Here is a 19,896-nt window from a genome sequence, read left to right on the forward strand (position 1 = left end):
AATTCTTGCTCACACTTTCTGTGAGTGTGAACAGTCGGGTCTCTCCATTACAAAATAATTTCTGTGTGTTTTTCATTAAATATTTTGTCATGGGGTTAAGATGGTCCAGCCTATCTTAAAAGTGTTAAAGCCTAGTCCTCAGGACCTAAGGGCCTCTTTCAACCAGAGATAGTTTCTTAATTTCCCAGCAAGCCAGATCCTTAAAGAATCAGGCAGGAAGCAAATTACAGGCAGATGGAGTAGCTGAGTGCTCAGAGATAATGGGGCCTCCTGTGCTGTGTATGGGAAAAGCATGGGATTTCTCATGAGTGAATTGTGCTGTATTGTTTTATGATGGACAAACTTGGAATTAGAGACCTGACTTTATCTCGTGGTTCTCACTGACCTAAAGTCTTCCTTGAGACACAAGGTGGGAGTTTCTCCAGATGTACTGACCTCCAATGCTGAGTGTAGACTAGCTCCCTGCAAGTCCTACAGATAGGTAATGATTAGTCTTCCCATTGAGCTTCCCTGAGTAACATGAATTCCTGTCAGAAATCTCACAAAGATCAGGATATGGCTGGCATGAAGGTCGGGCTGGGAAAAAGTGGGCCATTCTTGTCAGGTGTTTGATGTTGATTGACATGAATCTGGGAGCCCTATAAGAATCCTGAATCTATGAAATGATCTCGAATACTGAAGGTCACCTAGTAAGATATCCATGGTGGTGAGGCTGGAGATGTGTCTGTGGATAGATAGCTTGTTCCACTGACGGCCTGTGTGACCCTGACTCATTGACTGTGTTTCCTGTCTTAGTATCTCTATAATAGGAGACAATCTAAATGATCATTGCCATGCCTGCAAGTTAACATTAAATGTGAACAATGACCTGAACTTCCACCAAGCAGTGTTTGTTAGTGTTTGCCTGCAGGAAATAATCCCTGGGCTGAACCCCTGGAGGACAAAGAGCTGCCATTTGTACACTTGTTCTTCTGTCTCTTTAGGATGCTTGACTTTCCTGTGAGGTCTCAGAAGACCATCAGAAGGTCTGGCTGATTGCCTTTCCTACCTCTCCACCTATGCTGAGCACACTGAGTCTCAGAAGGAGATGCCCAGGTGACCTACCTCAGACATGGCTCTCAGAGGCTGACTGTCAGCAGGCTCCCAGTCTACAATCCATTGTTGTCCCCTGTCAGCTCCAACAGGAAGTCAAATTCCAATCCATTCTACAAGGTTCCCAGGTTTCCTGGTACAGCTTGGAAAGAGGTCTGGAGTAATACTATTGAAGGTCATCTCTCTGTGAGACTCTGATGGTTTCCTCAGCCAGGCCTTGACTGAGTCCTGAAGGGTCTTTCTGAAGATCATGTTCATGATGAGCATCTAAGACCCTGGGCTGAGTCTGACATGCCTGAGCTCAGTTACCTCACCACTCTTCTCTGAGGGTGGATTCATGTAAGGCATCCTGATCAATTACTGTTTTTTCCCCATTGTATGTCTTTTACTCAATGTTTGAACCACAATGTGGGGACAATAACACAGTGTCTTTCAGTACTGACAACCCTATGTGTGAAGTAGGATTAGCTCCACCCAGGACCCAGAGGTTATAGAGAATTACTTAAGGTGTCCCTTGAACTGCACAGATGCCCGCTTTACTCTCCAGTCTTTTCTTAGTATGAGTAGTGTGTACTCTTCTGCATCATTCTGAGTGATGTTTTGGCAGTGCAGGTTTCCACTGAGATATATTAGCTCTCAGCCACTGTATGCAGGCCCTGTTGTTGTTGTACTATTATTTGTTATAATTTGGACAATTTCACCACTCCAAGTCGAAGCTTTTCCCTTGTACCAGTAAAAGACTATGACATCTCCTGGTGGGTTTTGGACAGCCAGAAGAACGTTTATCCCTTCAACAATGTATGGTGGAATTGCTTCAACAGTGACTTGGACAATGGTGGGAGAGTTCCAGTAGGTTAAAAGTGGGGCTAAGAGGGAAGAGAGAAAAATCTATCAATATTAGGACTTTTGCATTTGGTAAAAATTTGAACCTGAGTGTGTTCAACTCTCAGCCTTGGTATGTGTGTCCTGTTGGTAGGAAGTCAGCAGCATCACCACCATTCATCACTATCCCTGAATCTTTTCACTGTATGAAATTGTCTTCTCCTTGTCTACTGAGCTCACCTATCACTCATTAAAATCCCTAGTCACACTCTGAATCTTTGGTGAGTGTAGGCTTGTCTTGTCTGACCTTCTCCTCTAAACACTCTGTGCCTTCATTTTCTGACCTTTCCTTGCTCTGTTTCTTCAGAAGTGTTTCTCAGCCCCTGAACCCCACCTTCTAGATGCCCTTGTTGCTCTGTCTTCCTGTCCAGTAGTAGTAGGGCTTTATATGGTGGTTTCTCAGAAAATTAGGAATAAGTCTTCCTCAAGACCCAGCTATACCACTCTTGGGCATAAGGAATGCTCAATCTTACCACAAGGACACATGCTCAACTATGTTCATATCAGTAATATTCGTAATAGCAAGAACCTGGAAACAACCTAGATGCCCCTCAACTGGAGAATGGATAAAGAATATGTGGCACATATACACAATGGAGTACTACTCAGTAGTAAAAAACAATGATATTATGAAATTTGCAGGCAAATGGATGGAACTATAAAATATCATCCTGAGTGAGGTAACCCAGATTCAGAAGGACAAACAGTATGTAATCACTCATAAGTGGATACTAGATGTGAGGGAAGGAATGGCCAGACTGCAATCCACAGCTCCAGAGAGGCTAGCTAACAGGAAAAGACCCTAGGAGGGACACATATGGATGACCCTGTGAAGGAGAAGTGGATGAGATCTATATGAGCAGAGTGGTTGTGTGTGTGGGTGGGTGGCAGAGGGTGAGGAGTGGGGTATGAGACTGGCCACTCTTATACAGATTTATAATGAAAAAGAGGAAGTTGAACAAGGAAAAAATACAAAATGTACAATTTGAGGAGAAAGAGCACCAGGAAGTGGAACTAATCCTTGTATTCAAGGTGTAAGTAAATTGGTTGCAAAACATTTGAGTTTTGTAACTCTGTGGGTTTGGTGTCCTGACTACTTGGGGAGTCAGGCAACACCTTGAGCATTATAGCACAACTCTGATGGCTGAAACTGCAAGGAGACAGTTCAACCCTGAAAGATGAGGTATCCCAGACACCACCTGGAGCTGCTCAGAACAACAGCTCTGCCCTGAAGGTGTCCTGGACACCTGGAGCTATTTAGCACAGCTCTGATGGCTGGAACTGCAGAGAATCAGCACAACCATGGAAGGAAAAATTTTCTGACTTCTCGGGAGAGTCAGGCCTGGAACTGCTTCAGCAGGGAAGGGTATCCTGACTGTTCAGGAAAGTCAATGTATACCTGGTGTAATGGGGATGGTCTCTCAGCAGGATATAGCAATTTTGCTCCTCTCCTGGAGAGCCTCTACAGCTGAGCTTTGCTGAGCCCCCACTTAAGGAGGCTTCCTAGCAGAGCTCTGCTTTTCCAGCCTAAGATGTTGCTTCTTTTGCTTCACTCCAAGAAAGGGGAAACCCCTGCAGAAATGTAGCAATCTCCTCCCACTCCAGAGAAAAGTGTTACTTTCAGCTCTCTCTCGTCCACTGAGAAGATCTCAGCAAACATCTTCTGTTCAGCTCCTCCTTGCCCTGCTCTTTCAGCCCCCTCTCTCTCTCTTGTTTTGTCCACTGAGGGACATCTCAGCAAGGATCTTCTCGATGCCAGTGAATGAAGATCTTCACACCCAAAACTCTTTTGAGAAAGAGATTTATTTGGGAATGAGGAGTACAGGAGAGTAGCTGCCTCTACCAGGGTGGAGAGAACAGCCTTTTCCTCTAACTGACTAGGCAGGGATGTTTACACAGGAAGTCTTGGGGGTGGAGTCTAACTGGACATGACTATAAAGCTTGTCCACAGTAGCCAAGGGGGCTTAACACAACCTCACTCTTCCAATCTGACATGCAAATTGTACGCTATGATTGGCCCCTCTGTCTTTTGTGAATCCATGGTACCTACTGTATGTCACAAACCTCAATTTACCTCAAAGTCATGGGCATCATACCTGGAAAGGCCCAGAGCACTGGCCTTCCTGTGGTCTGAGGTGAGTCATGGGCCTGGCCCTTAGGCACATGTCTCCTCTAAAGCTCTACTCCAAATGAGGATTTGCTCACAAAGCCTGTGGCGGCTCTGGCCTCAGATTCTGCATGCTCTGGGTGTCATGTGGGTGTTCTCTGCTTTTGTGATGTTCCCATGGGCTGGACAGAGAGAATGTCTGTAGGAGGTAGGTGTGATGCAGTCAGGCAGTGTTCTCATGGGTCCCCATTGACCCTGATACTTGATATTTTGTCAAAAGGCAAAATCATAAATGTGGCTTCTATTCCTGTATCTAGAATGAGACTGTCCTTAAAATCAGGACAGGGTCAGAAAATGTGGGGCTGCAATGTACTCTGGAAGAATTCACAGGTGGAAAACTTGAGTGAGGTATCTCAAACTTAAGGGTTTGTTCAACCCCATCTGCTATCCATGACCAACACCTATGACTGCGTAAAGCCTGCCTTCTCTAAGTAGCAAACACCAGTCCACAGGTGACATGTGTGCACTACTAAGAAAATTAGGCTAACAGTGTGAGTGACTCCATATTGACCTGAGGACTTAGTCCAAAATCACAGGCTTATCACAGTGTTTAAATTCACTTTTAGTAGATGTCTATATCAATCCAAATGGTCCCCTTCTCTCATAATCTGTTTCTTTGGTACTTAAATCATATGTGGGCATGAATCAAAGGCCATTTTCCTGCTTTTCAAATGATCGTGGTTTTCTGGTTAATATGTTGATTTTCTGAAAGGCAGTGATGGATTTTCTAATGTTAAATCACCCACATTCCTGAAACATAGTCAAGGTTATAATTCTGCAACTGATTTTGGCAGTATTTCATTTAGGGGTTTTCACCTCTCTAAAGATAGACAGGAACAAGATTTCACCTCATTTGTTCTGGAAGGTTTTGACATTGTTCCTGAGCACTCAGTTGTCTGGTAGAATTGTGTAAGGAGGGCCCAGACCACTCCTGGATGTTTTGTGGATAGTGCTTTTTTGTTTAAACTCCTTCTCTAGGAAATAACAGGATCACCGCCTGTCTTAGGGTTTCTATTGCTTCAACAAAACACCATGACCAAAAAGCAAGTTGGAGAGGAAAGGGGTTATTTGCCTTGTACTTCTACATCACTGTCCTTTACTGAAGGAAGTCAGGACAGGAACTCAAGCTGGGCAGGATCCTGGATGCAGGAGCTGATGCAGAGTCCATGGAGAGGTGCTGCTTACTGGCTTGGGGCACATGGCTTTCTCAGCCTGCTTTCTTATAGAACCCAGGACCCCAGCCCAAGGATGGCACCACCCACCATGGGCTGAACCCTCCCCCATTGATCACTAATTGAGAAATGCCTTACACCTGGATCTTACGGAGGCATTTTCACAATTGAGGCTCCCTTCTCTTTCATGACTCTAGCTTGTGTCAAATTGATGTACTACTAGCCAGTACACTGCCCCTAAACTTCTGCAAGTGTGCCCCACAACTCACTGCCAGACCCGAACAGAGAATCTTACCTTGTTGTTTTGTGTCAGGTTAGTTTGATTGATCTCTTCTTGGTTAAAATTTGGTAGTTTGGGTGAATCCAGAAATTCATCCATTTCTTTTAGATTTTCCAGCTTAATGGGGTTTAGATTTTTAAAGTAGTCCCTTACAATATCCTGAATTTCTTTGGTGTCTGTTGTGATGTTTCTTTATTCATTTGTGATTCAGTCACTCTGGGTCCTACCTCTCTTCCGTTTGGTTAGTAGGGCCCAGGGCCTGTCAATCTTGTTTACCCTCTCAAAGACCCAGCTCTCCACATGCCCAGCTGTTGATCTTTTCCAAACAGGCTCAGTAGGAGTCCTCAGTATGGGAGCTGACTGACTCAGAAGAGATCTGCTTGGCAATACCTCCTTATTAAAAGAAAGTCATGTCCACTCTACATGATTAGATTAATATAACAAATTAAGACTGGCTCACATATCCTTTTATTTACCAAGTTTTCTGTGATTCATGTATAAAGCAACACTCTTTGCTTGGACTTTATATCCCTTTTCTAACACGACAGGAAAAAAAATGTTCACATTTAGATCCACGGCTAGGCCTCGGATAGAGCTCCGGGAGTCTAATTAGCGAGAAAGAGGAGGGTTTATATGAGCAAGAATTGTTGAAAGCAAGGTTGGATAAAGCACAGGGATAAATAGCCAAATGAATGGAAACACATGAACTATGAACCAAAGGCTGAGGAGCCCCCAACTGGATCAGGCCCTCTGAATAGGTGAGACAGTTGGTTGGCTTGATCTGTTTGGGAGGCATCTAGGCAGTGGTACCAGGTCCTGTGCTCATTGCATGAGTTGGCTGTTTGAAACCTGGGGCTTATGCAGGGACGCTTGGCTCAATCTGGGAGGAGGGTACTGGACCTGCCTGGACTGAGTCTACCAGGCTGATCGCAGTCCTCAGGGGAGGCTTTGCCCTGGAGGAGGTGGGAATAGGGGGTGGGCTGGGGGGAAGGGGAGAGGCGTGGGAGGGGGGAGAACAAGGGAACCCGTGGCTGATATGTAGAACTGAATGGTATTGGAAAATAAAATAAAATAAAAAACAAAAGAACCTCTGGCTCTCCATCATCTTCAAAATGTAGGAGTGATAAGTCTTATATATTACTGTGTATATGCCTGTAAGTGTCCAATTTTTTATACTGGTGACATTTATTAACCATCTTATGATTTTTATATTAGACACTGGGTTCTTTATTCTCTCCATTAAAAGACTGTCAGTTTGAAAGTGTTAGCTGCTGTTGGTATTGTTAGAGGCACATGGCTGGGAAAACTCCTATAGAAAGCTGTAAATATATCCTGCAAAACAATGTGCCAATCCAAAAACTGCACCATGGAGTTTGGGTATACCCTCCTTAAGATACACTGAAAGTGGGTGGTGGTGGCACACACCTTTAATTCCAACACTCAGGAGGCAGAGCCAGGCAGATCTGATTGAGTTTGTGGCCAGCCTTGTCTACAGAGCAAGTTGCAGGAGGGCCAGAAATGTTACCCAGAAAGTCCCTGTCTTGAACCGCCCCTATCTCCACAATGAAATGACACAAGTGTCGATTTTTATCATGTGGTAATAGAGCCCATGTTGGAGTCTCTTCTGAGTCTCCCAATTCCATGGTCCATTAGGAATACAGAAGATGAAATTAAAATGGAAAAGTTGGAAGAGGAGGACTGGGATGTGTACCTGACTGCCTGTGGCACAGGAAGTCCTAGGAGTGCAGTGATCCTGTGAGGGCTCTCAACACTGGTAAATATTTCAATAGTCACTAACCAAGATAATGGCCAAGTCACATGGTCACCTCTATCTTGATGAAGTCACCAGCCAAGATGGCAACAAAGTCACTTGGTTTCTTTCTGTGTGGTGAGGTCAGCTCATGATAAATGAGCCCACACCTCACCAGGGCATGAGTCCATGGGGAACATAGAAATGTGGGTGGCCACCACTTTATTTCTCAAACAATGGATCTCAAACATGAATATAACAGAAGAAAGTACCCAAAGAGTACAGGTATGTGGGCCCCAAAGAGCAAAGTAAAGACACAGAGGAAGGACCGCCATGGACTTCATCCAAGACAGGGTATCCATATGTGTCAGCACAGAGGTAACTATGAATGCAAAGTGGTCACATTTGGATTTTCCTTTGATCTCACTGAGCTCCTAGGTAGAAGCTAGGATCCAGAAGGCCCTTTATAGGACTTTAATTAGCAGTCACTGATCTGTGTTTGTGTACACTCCCTGCCTGTCCCTCTATGCCTGTGTATGTGGGTGGTGATGGTGGTGGTGGTAGTGCTGGTGGTGCTGGTGGTAGTTGGTGGTTTGCTGGCATGTATGTCTGTACATTGTGTATATGTCTGGTCCCCCCTGGAGAGAGAATATGGTATCAGATCCCCTGAGACTACACTTACAAAAGGTTTTTAGCTGTGTGGTTGATGGGGATCTGAGTCACTGGAAGAGCAGCCAAGTGCTTAGATCCACCGAACCACCTCTCCAGCTCCTATCCCTGGCATTACTCTTAGTCACAGGCTTCAAGTCTTCTGGGTCAACTAGTTTCTTTCCTGATGCACCCTTTTCAGTCAATACTCTCCTGTCACAGCAGTGGGGCAGAGGTATACAGGGAGACAGATGCAATTAGAACAGAGGGACCCACAGAGCTAAGTGGTGACAAGAGCAGGAAATGTGAGCAAGAGAGGAATCTGGAGTATGTGATAGGACACTAGACATTCCCCAGTAGGAGAAGGAGCTAGTGTCAGGGAGCTAAGGAGACAGTAGTGTGTGGGAGGAAGACCTGAGAACAGAGTGGGCAAATGTCGAGGAGTGCTTCATGTGCTTGGCCACTTAGCTTTATGGGACAAGAGAACAAGTCACAGCTGAGAGGTGAAATAGAATCCCAAACAGACATGCATGGGAGATTGTATCTCTCCACCATGGATCTGCAGCTGTGACCAACCTGTTTGCAGGACCTTGGATTTCATGGCCCGCCACGTGTACAGCAAAAATCCCATGTCAGGAAATAGGTACAGAGTGGCTGCCACTGGACTCCTAGAACTGTACACAAGCCACTCTACATTGTCATCCTTCTGAGGGCAGAGATCGCATGCCAAGAACCTACACACATAGTCACCTAACTGTCAGAGGGCTTTCCCCAGTGAAGTCATCCCCTACCACAGCCCATTTTTCTCTGCCACAGCCAGATTTCGGATCACTACTTAGTTGACTCCCCGGTACAGCGGACTTCATAAAGTACTCATGCTCTGTGGTCTAAAGGGTGCAATCCCTCACCAGAAATACCTTTCCTGCTAGCCACCGGCTACCCAATCAATTATCTGCCTTTCTCTCTGCTGACTCTGAAGGCTGGGGCTGCAGCATTGTGTCCTTTGGGGACCCTCTGCCACTCCCCACCCACCCAGTGAGGGGCAGGAGACTGGGAATACATGAGCAGCAGCTAATGGGACAGGTTCTGATTTTTTTTTTTTTATTTCAGAAGACCATTGCTGTTGCTGGTGGAGATGTGAAGACTGAAGTTAGGGACTTGTGTTGCTGGACATTGTTTTCCAGGAAATAATATGAAGCTCCATCTACCTGAAAAGTATGATCGTACAGTCAGTCTCAAGACAGAGAGAGAGAGAGAAAGAGACAGAGACAGAGACAGACAGACAGACAGAACATGGGTGTATCTCAGAGGACAACTTGCAGGAGGGGGTTCTCCATTCATTTCAGGGTTTGGGGACTGAACTCAGATGTCAGATTTGTAAACTGCACTTTACACACTAAAAAACTCATCTGCACTAAACCTGGTTTGTGTGTGTGTGTGTGTGTGTGTGTGTGTGTGTGTGTGTGTGTGTGTGTGTATGTGTGTGTGTGTTGGTGTGAACCAGCTCTCATGTAGCCCAGGGAGTCCCCATGTTCTCCAGGGACCAAGTGCTGTGACTGCAGGTGTGCTCCACTGTGATTCTGTGGATCAAAGCTAGGCCAGGGGCAGCCAGGCAAGCACTCTAGAAATAGGACTACATTGCCAGCCTTTAAATTCTCTAAGTGACCAACTCTATTGCTAAGAAGAATATAAGTTACTATGTAGCTGGAGCCTTCTGGAAAGGAACAGAGACACACAATTGTCCCCTCCTTTAGAGTCAACCCACATGGTCTGTTTGTCCTGCACAGAACAACATCTCATGAAGGCCTCCTGTGCCAGAGACTTTAGAAGACAGCACCCGGCCCACTTTCACATGCAGCCCATGTTCCCTGGCCATTGTCCACTCTCACTCCTTGAGGGCCTTTCATCTGCAGTGGCCCTTTGGACAATGTCCACCCTCACTGTTGAGCATGCCTCCCATCATTCTCTAAGAAACCTGCCAGTCTTCTACACGACAGGATGTGTCTTGTCTGAATCCATCTGCCAGACTACAAGGGTGCAGCTCCTCGTCTGCTGCACGAGGAACTAAGGACACACAGTTGTGGTTCTGAGTGTCCCCATCTCTCCAGAGTCATCTGAGAGGAAGCAGGCAGTGAAAGTGGCAGTGCTTACCTCATTAGGAGAGTTGTCAGGTGACCTGGGGAAGCAAGAGAAGTCACCAGATCATGGAAGTGAAAAGCTCATCTAAGACTTGTGATTTGTAGCGAAAAGAGGTGGCAGGAGGTGGTGGTAGATGTAGGGTAGGGGGTGAGGGGTGTCATGCCCAAGTCCAGACTCCTACAGAGTCTGTTTCACAGAGTTAGCTTATTAGGACCAGAGGAGAGGTAACAAGGACTGAGACCTGGATTATTCAGTTCAGGAGTTCTCCAAGTTCACAATGCCTTGATTATCCTTTCCTCAGTGGTATTTGTGACTGACATGTTCCTATGACAAGGAGGAGCACAGTGGTCCTTGGGACCCAGACACACACAGTAGAGAGTCTCCCTTAGGGAAAATGAATGCCCAAAACCTTCACAGACAGCAGGGAAGGCATTAGGATAAGGAACCTGCTCTTGGACATGTGGTTCCCTCATGCCAGCCTAGCCTAGGTGAACTGAGTCTCCCTTCAGCACTGACTTAGTCTCCTGTGGCTGCGAAGGCCTTGAGGACCTACAGAACCTGAGGGCTGGTGTTGTGCAATATTTGTTAAACAACGCAAAGATGTGTTGTGTTTGTATAACTATGTAAACATGTGTTGCTGTTTTACCTTGACTGCCCAAGACACCGGACTTTCTAAGAAAAAGTTGAATGTCTAATAGCGAGGGAGGATAGATAGGTGGGACATCTAGGCAGGAGAGTAAGTAGGAGGAGGTATTTAGGTTCAAAAAGAAAGGAAAAAGAAGCCAGGGAGACATCTGGGGCCAGAAAAAAAGACAGGGAGGAAGCAGGAAAGTAGGACATACAGAATGAAAGAAAGGTTAAAAGGCCTGAGGCAAAACACAGTAGAATAGAAATAGTTTAAATTAAGGTAAAGGAGCTAGTTAGACAAGCCTAAGCTAAGGCTGAGCATTCATAATTAATAAGTCTCCTTGTCTTTATTTGGGAGCTACTTGGCAACCTAAAGAAAATGCCAGCTAGAGTCTGGGAAGAGAAGATCTGATCTGTAAGTCAGACAGGAGACAGTGGTTGGTGTCCAGGATGCCATGGAAGGATGGGCAGGTGGTGAGACCTTTGATTCCCGAGGGTCAGTGCCTTTACTTACTGTGGGTGGATGGGTCCAGTTGTCCTCACTGAGCATGCTCTTACTTCTTGCCCTAAAGAAATGGGAGACACTGTCACTGTTGTTTGGTTCCTCAGTTGGGAAGGACCCTGGCAGCCAATGTTTCCTGGGAGCTGCTTGGTGTCCTTGCTGTGCATTCACACCATGGCTGCCACTGCCTTTCTTGGTGCTGCCTCCTTTTCCAATCTAACCAGCCCCTTCTAGCCTTTGATCCTTTTACCCCATCATATTTGCTGTTTTCTAACTGGTGCTGGGGTGGTACTTTGGATGAGAATTTGCTTTTGGCTTCTTGTCCTTTTTAGGTTTCTCTTTTGAGGCTTCTTTTGAGGTTTCATTGAGGTTGGTTGGCTCATTGTCCTTTTGTTTAATATCATCCTCATTTTGTGGCTCCCTGGTGAAAGATGAAGTCAATTTATCTCCAAACTTCACAGGGAAAGGAGTGAACATGGCCATCAGAGAGTGGGGTACAGGACATAGGAAGGCAGTGATATGAGCAACACAGCACACACATAGCAAAGAGAAGAAGATGGAGTCCAGACACAAAGTAAGGAAAGCCTCTTCCCTTTTCCCAAGCATAGAGGGAATGGAAGAGTAGGTGGAAGGGTGTAAGACACTTCACCTGCCACGACGGCTGCGCCACAGGAAACCCAGTAAAAACATCACTGCAATCAGCCCCATCAGACATTGGGCAATAATACCAATGATAACCCGCAATGAAGGTCGATGTTCACCTGTCATGGACAGAAAAGAGAAGAAGCATCACCATAAATTTATCCTCACCAAGCAAGCAGACAATAACTCTCTGGTTGTGTCTGACATCTGTTTGTTCCTTTGGGGAGTGTACTTCTTGTAAGAAGGTAGATTAGGAGAGGTGAGGCAATAAACAGGGTATTTTCTCCTAGTACTCCCGTAAGTACTGTGTTTCTAGGCTGGCCATGTGTCTTCCTTCAAGTCCTTGCCTGTGGCAGGTGGGGAGTGATTGTGCTTTACGCTTCCTCTCTCGAAGTCCTTGGAAGGCTCTGAAGATGGGAGAAAGTCACATAGCTATTTTTACATTAAAATTACAGTTATTTTTAATGATCACATCTTTTTCTTGTTGTCCTAATTGTGGTCAATGTAAATATTTACCTCTCTGGTTCCTGTGGCCAGGAATTAACTGAAAGAATATTGAGGCTCCATACCCAGAGAGTCCTGCCCGTTGGCCCCATCCCTGGGACACAGCTGGTCCCTGGGAACCCCTGCCCAACTCTGTCCCAGTTGCTGGCCAGCAGGCAAGGCTTCTGCAGGAAGGCCCCACCCACACCAAGGCCCCCCACTTGACCTTGTAATCTATACACCCTGCCTCCATACCCATCCTCCTGAGACCCCAGCCACTTCCTGAGGCATGGAAACAATGCCAGCAGCCATCACTGGTCAAAGAGCTTTTATTGGAACAAGAGTAACCTCCTGAGACCAGGAATCTGTCAGCCCTCATTAGACCAAGAGTGGCTTTCTGAGACATAGAATCTGCCACCTCTCATTGGTCCAAGAGAGGCTTCCTGAAACACAGAATCTGTAAGCTCTGATTGGACCAAGAGCCCTGATAAGACCAAGAGTGACTCCGTGAGTCACAGAATCAACAAGCTTGGGTTGACTCAAGAACAGCTCCCCGAGACACAGATTCTGCCTGCTCCAATTAGACCAAGAACTAAGATTGCACTTAGAGGGGCCCCCTAAGACACAGACACAATAAGCCCAGAGTGGGCCAATAGCAACTCACTCAGACACAGGCACCTCTTATACCTGTTAGAGGAGGACATGGGCAGAAGTCAAGGGAAAAATATATACAACAATATAAAGAGCAATATGGCATCACCAGAACCTAGCCCTCCTCCAACAGCAAGATCTGAACATCACAATGTAGAAGAAGCAGAAGAAAGCAACCTTAAGAACAGCATCATGAAGATGCTAGAGGCCTTTCAAGAAAAAATGAAAAATGAAATTGAGGGAAAGACAAACAAAAAATGGAAGAAATCAATAAACAAATAGAGGAAAAGACAAATAAAAAATTGAAATAAATCAATAAATCCCTTAAAGAAAGGCAAGAAAATGATGAAAAAGCAATTAAACATGGGAGGGAAACACTTCAAGACCTGAAAAAGGATATAAAAACAATGAAGAAGACACAATGAGAGGGAATACTGGAAATAAAAAATCTGAATAAAAAACAGGAAACACAGATACAAGCATAACCAACAGAATACAAGTGAAGGAAGGGAGAATCAATGGTGTAGAGGATACGATAGAGGAAATAGATTCATCAAAGAAAACACCAAAGCCAAAAAAGTCACAGCACAAAACATCCAGGAAATCTGGGATACCATGAAAAGGCCAAATCTAAGAATAACAAGGATAGAAGAAGGAGAAGAATACCAACTCAAAGGCACAGAAAATATTTTCAACAAGATCATAGAAGAAAACTTTCCAACTAAAAGGAAGAAATACCTATGAAGATTCAAGAAGCCTATAGACCACCAAACAGAGTAGACCCCTCCTCCCAAAAAAGTCCCATGGCCACATAATAATTAAACAACTAAATCTACATAATAAAGAAAGAATATTAAGAGCAGTAAAACAAAAAGTCCAAGTGACTTATCAAGGCAAACCCATCAGAATAACACCCGATTTCTCAATGGAGACTTTGAAAGCCAGAAGGACCTGTACAGACATAATGCAGACATGAAGAGACCATGGATGCCTGCCTAGACTAATATACCCAGAAAAACTTTCAATCACCATAGACGGAGTGAACAAGACATTCTAGGACAAAACCAGATATAAACAATACCTACTCACAAATCCAGCCCTACAAAAAGCACTAGAAGGAAAATTCCAACCTAAGGAAGTCAGATACACCCACGAAAATACAGGCAATACATAACCCCACAGCAGCAAATCCCAAAGAAAAGAAATACACACTCACTACCACCAAAAGATAACAGGAAATAACAATCATGGTTCATTAATATCCCTTAATATCAATGGACTTAATTCACCTATAAAAAGACACAGGCTGACAGAACGAATACTAAAACAGGACCCATCTTTCTGCTGCATACAAGAAACACACCTCAATTTCAAAGATGGACGCTACCTCAGAATAGAAGGCTGGGAAAAGTCTTACCAATCAAATGGTCTTAAGAAGCAAGCTGGTGTACCTATCCTACAAAATAGACTTCAAACTAAAATCGATCAAAAGAGATCAAAAAGGATATTACATACTCATCACAGGGAAGATACACCAAGAGGAAGTTTCAATTCTGAATATTTATGCCCCAAATACAAGGGCACCCATATATGTAAAAGAAACATTACTAAAACTTAAATCACACATAAAACCCCACACATTAAGAGTGGGAGACTTCAATACCCCACTCTCACCACTGGACAGATCTGCCAAATCAAAACTTAACAGAGAAATAAGGGTCTTAACTGATGTTATGACTCAAATGGACTTAATCAATATCTACAAAACATTCCACCCTAACAAAACAGAATATACTTTCTTCTCAGCACCCCAAGAAACCTTCTCTAGAATTAACCACATACTTGGTCACAAAGCAAACCTCAACAGATACAAAATATTGGAATAACCTCCTGTATTCTATCAGACCACCATGGTTTAAAGTTAGATTGCAACAACAACAAAAACTACAGAGAGCCTACAATCTCATGGAAACTGAATAATGCTCAACTGAATCACCAATGCATCAAGAAAGAAATAGAAAGAAGTTAAAGACTTCCTAGAGATCAATGAAAATGAATATACTACACACCAAACTTATTGGACACTACGAAAGAAGTGCTAAGAACAAAATTCATAGCAACAAATGCCGACATAAAGAATTTGGGGAAATCTCACACTAGTGACTTAATAGCACACCTGAAAGCTCTAGAACAAGAAGAAGCAAAGTCACCCAGGAGGAATAGATGCCAGGAAATAATCAAATTGAGAGCTGAAATCAATAAAATAGAAACAAAGAAGAACAATACAAGGAATCAATGAACCAAAGAGTTGGTTCTTTAAGAAAATCAACAAGATAGACAAGCACTTATCCAGACTACCAAAAGACACAGAGAGAGAGCATCCAAATTCGGAAAATTACAAATGAAAAGGGAGACATAACAACTGACAATGAGGAAATCCAGAGGATAATCAGGTCATACTTCCAAAACCTGTACTCCAAAAAAATTGGAAAATCCTTTGAACTTCAGTTAGAGACAGTAATAGGCTGCCATGTGCGTGCTGGGAATTGAACCTCTGTCTATTGTAAGAGTTGCTAGGGCTCTAAAGTATTGAGGTATCTCTCCAGTCTCATAAACCATACACACACACACACACACACACACACACACACACACACACACACACACACACACTACTACATACCACAAAAAGAGTTATTAGAAAAAAGCATCTTGTGGAGGGATGTGATGCTTCAAATGTCAGCATGAGGATAAGAAACTCAGTATATGGACCACCAAGATGGCTCATTTGGGAAGAGTACCTACCCCTAACTGCCACACAGAAATAAATGCAAAAACAAACGTAGGCTGGTGAAATGGCTTAGCAGATAAAGGGCTGATTCACCAACCTAAGTTCAATCCCCAGTCCCTGGAGACTGGCTTCCACAAACTGTCCCCTGACCTCCATTCACGGGTGTGGGACATGCACACAAAATGAATAAATATGCAAATGGAGTAAAAAAAAAGTCATTACAGGTCCCTTATATCTATGGATTTTATATTTATGGATCAAAACCTTGGAAACAAACTACTTGGAAAAGTATCTCTACAGTGAAAAATGTATTGCTTCCTCCTATCTTTGTCCTGTACTCAATACAATGAGACTAGATTCTATGCAGTATTTATATCGGGTATTGGAAATAATCTAAAGAAGTTAAAAATGTATGTGTAGGGGGTGTAGAGAAAAATGAATATTTTACTACAATCTGAGGTTTGATGGTCTGTCTGACACAGACACTAAACTCTTAATCACTTTGCATTTGTATTTGCTATATTGATATTTATTGTTATTATTGACAGGATCTCACAATGTAATCTGGGCTAGCCTGGTATTTCTTGTTTATTATAGAGAGATTTTCTATTCATTTTACATATCAACCACAGATTCCCCTGTCCTGCCTCCTCCCACCCTCAAGCATTCCCCTCCAATCGACCCCTGATTCCCACCGCCTCCAAGGCAAGGTCTCCTATGGGGAGTCAGCAGAGCCTGGTCCATTCAGATGAGTGGACTTGTACTTCTATGCCTCCTGCCTCGTGCTCTCTCCCTTTTGAGACAGGGTCTCACTATGTAGCTCTGGCTAACCTGAAACTGGCTAAAGACCAGGGTGGTTGGGAACTCATAGAGATCCAACTTTCTCTGCCTTTGTTGTGCTGGGGGTAAAGGCATGCAGCTCTGTGCTCACCTTGCTTGGTGTATCATGAGATTAACATGTATTCATCACCAAGCTGGCCTTATTTGTTTTCTGAACAATGTTTTTCTCCTTGTGACTTTGACCCATTCTGCACTCTGTTGTTAAAGAAACTAGCCCCACCCCCAAGGATATGGAGTAACAAGGGAGCAGAGGTCACTCACGTATTATGTCCAGCTGGATGGGGACACTCCTTTTGGAACTGACTTGATTGGATACTTCACACTGATAGTCCCCGGAATCGTCAATCCTCACAGAGTCTATTTGGAGGGTGCTGTTGTGGTGGGAAAGATGTATCCTGTCTGTGAGATTCACACTCTGGCCTTTGAAGAACCAATGAATGGAGACCCCAGTGTCATTTGAGAAGCAGGTCAGGAACACAGAGATGTCATTTTTGCTTGTGGTGTTGGTGACTTGGATGGAGGGTGGAGTCACTGGATCTGTGGATAAATAGTGGAGGGGACGAACTGAGAGTCCTTTACCCTCAGAGATCTCAACCAGTTCACAGGGCCCATAGAATGAAGGGGCCCTCTGCAAGATTGCATGTTTGGGTTCAAGATATGGTTTGTAAGGAAAGAGCTGCTGGACCACATCTGTTCAGGTGACTCTTAGGAGTGGTACACAGAGCCATTAGGCTAGACAATGAAATGGAGGTGCCCAATTATGAGGTGCTAAAGATGTCTGTAGATGACAGGAAATTGTTCGTAGAAAATCCTTTTAACATTCTACAGAAAGTTCTCAGAAGTAAATGAGGAAAACTAGTAAATTTGTTAGTTAATGAAATGAACATGCTCAAGTGAGCTGTATTTCTGTATACTACTATTGACCATGAACAATTGGATTTTTGTTTTTCCTGACAGTAGTGGAGCTTAAACCTAGGGCCTCATGCGTGCCCGGCAAGTGCTCAGCCCCTGAGCAATAATCCCAGCCTTAACAGTGAACAATTGGAAAGGAAATGAAGAAAGTATTTATTTGTGAAAGCACCAAAAAGAATAAAATACTTAGAATTAACTCCAGCAAGGAGATAAAAGACTTGCACTCAGAAAACTACCAAATAAGAGATGATGAAAGAAGACAAGAAATGACAGCCATTGGGGTTGATGGGTTGGAAGACTTAATCTCATTATCACTGTTGTTCTGCAGTACTGGGATTGAACCCAGAGCTTTGTGCATGGTAAGCAATGCTCTACCACTGAGCTATACTCTAAGCTCTGCCTTCTAATTTTTTGTTTAGAAACAGGATGTCAATAAATTAATCAGGCTGGCCTTGAATTGGTTGTGGTAGGCACTTTTAGAACTTGGTACTCTTGCCTCAACTTCTTGAGTGGCTGGATTTACAGGCATGAGCCAGCTTGCCTGAAAGACTTTTTTTTAATAGATGACAATATCATCCTTAAATGTAGTCTATCAGTTCTATGCACATCAGATCCAAACCCCAGTGGCATTTTGCACAGAAATAGCAAAGTCTATTCTAGCTGTCCTGAAACTCACTATATAGATCAAGCTGGCCTCAAACTCCCAGAGTTCCACCTATCTCTGCTCCCAAGAGCTGGGGTTAGAGGCAATACCACTGTACCTGGCCTTAAAAGTATCTTGAAAATAAAAAAAGAATAAAATTTCAGGACATCCTACATGATTTCATAATTTTAGTACAGAGCTGCAACAATCAAAATAGTCTACTGCTGATGTAATGGCAGACATACAGATCAGTGAAATAGAATCGGAATGCCCACAATTGTTCATGCACACTGGCCATGATTAAATTAAAGATTAGCTAATATGATCACTATGTGTGTTTATGGGGCATAGTTGGCATATCTAGCATTTCATCTGTCACTTTTTATGTTTGTTAAAAACATTCATTTCTGCTAGCACTTTTGAATTAATTGGTGTGAAACAGAGTTGTCCTACTGAGTTAAAGTAATTAGAAGGCATTCTTACTGTCGATCTGACCCTCTGTGACCAGATGAGTTTTTATCAGGCTGCTAAGATTGCACAATGTTGGAAGAAAAATCAGTCAAACAAGGGATGTTTGGAAGATGTGATATCCATGTAAAAGAATGAAGTTAAGTCTTCACCTAACAGTATATACTAATCAACTCTACATGGATCAAAGACCTAAAATGGATCTGAGCTGAAAGTCATCAGACTTTTAAGAGACAGAATGAAAGCACCTTGAAATTGGATTTCAAATGATGTCTTTGTTATGATGCCAGATGCATCACATGGGCCTTTTGGCTGCTTATATGTCTCTACACCACACCCATGTTTTGTACATGAGGAGGACAGAAGAAGATGTTGAATTCCTTGGAACTTCAGTTACAGACAGTAATAAGCTGCCATGTGCATGCTGGAATTAAACCCCTGCCTTTGGAAAAGCTTCCAGGGCTCTTCACTACTGAGCTATCTCTCCATGTATTTGGATTATGGGTCTTGAGAGATAGCTCAATAGTTACGAATCAAATACACCTGGGCGGTGGTGGCTCACGGCATTAATCCCAGCATTCGGGAGGCAGAGGAAGGTAGATCTCTGTGAGTTCAAGGCCAGCCTGGTCTCCAAAGCCAGTTCCAGGAACGGTGCAAAGCTACACAGAGAAACTGTCTAAAAAACCAGAAAAAAAAATCAAATACACACACACACATACTATTACTACTATTACTACTATTATTATTATTACTACTACTATATACCACAAAAAAACAGTTATCAGAAAAGAGTCTTGTTCAAAGAGCATGAGGATAAGAAACTCAGTATATGGGCCTCCAAGATGGCTCAGTTGGGAAGAGTGCCTGCTGTATTCGTCCCAGTACCTGCCCCAACTGCCACACAGATATAAATGCACAAACAATGTAGGACAGTGAAATGGCTTAGCAGATAAAGGGCTTGCTCACCTACCTGAGTTCAATTCCCTGTCCCCAGAGAACTGGCCCCCACAAATTGTCCTATGACCTCCACACACTATGAGGGGAACACCCATACAAAATGAATAAATATGCAAACGTAGTAAGAAACTCAGTACAGGTCCATTCTATCTATGGATTTTATATTTATGGATCAAAACTTTAGAAACAAACTACTTGGAAAAGTATGTCTACAGTGAAAAATGTATTGTTTCCTCCTGTCTTGTCCTGT

At 43.7% G+C, this 19,896-nt stretch overlaps 2 protein-coding genes and 1 long non-coding RNA gene across 4 annotated transcripts in view; 1 reads left to right on the top strand and 2 right to left on the bottom strand.

The window, feature by feature from the left end:
• Window positions 1-19,896, bottom strand: part of LOC102906027 (CEA cell adhesion molecule 1) — a 249,585-nt gene that overhangs the window by 86,545 nt on the left and 143,144 nt on the right. The window lies entirely within an intron of this gene.
• The window catches only part of LOC143273860 (cell adhesion molecule CEACAM1-like), a 71,322-nt gene that overhangs the window by 32,913 nt on the left and 18,513 nt on the right, over window positions 1-19,896 (bottom strand). Inside the window, exons 4-7 of the mRNA XM_076574211.1 lie at window positions 16,928-17,203; window positions 11,909-12,020; window positions 11,569-11,680; window positions 11,272-11,323 (exon numbers count right to left, since the gene is read on the bottom strand). Coding sequence (XP_076430326.1) covers window positions 11,312-11,323; window positions 11,569-11,680; window positions 11,909-12,020; window positions 16,928-17,203 — 512 coding nt within the window. The 3' untranslated portion in view covers window positions 11,272-11,311. The remainder of the gene's footprint in view (window positions 1-11,271; window positions 11,324-11,568; window positions 11,681-11,908; window positions 12,021-16,927; window positions 17,204-19,896) is intronic.
• LOC143273865 (uncharacterized) lies at window positions 7,469-9,410 on the top strand. Its single transcript, XR_013052100.1, has 2 exons — window positions 7,469-7,721; window positions 9,102-9,410. It is a non-coding gene; the product is annotated as an uncharacterized LOC143273865 (long non-coding RNA).

This window comes from Peromyscus maniculatus, chromosome 1 (assembly GCF_049852395.1).
Source record: "Peromyscus maniculatus bairdii isolate BWxNUB_F1_BW_parent chromosome 1, HU_Pman_BW_mat_3.1, whole genome shotgun sequence".
In the NCBI taxonomy this organism is placed as follows: domain Eukaryota; kingdom Metazoa; phylum Chordata; class Mammalia; order Rodentia; family Cricetidae; genus Peromyscus; species Peromyscus maniculatus.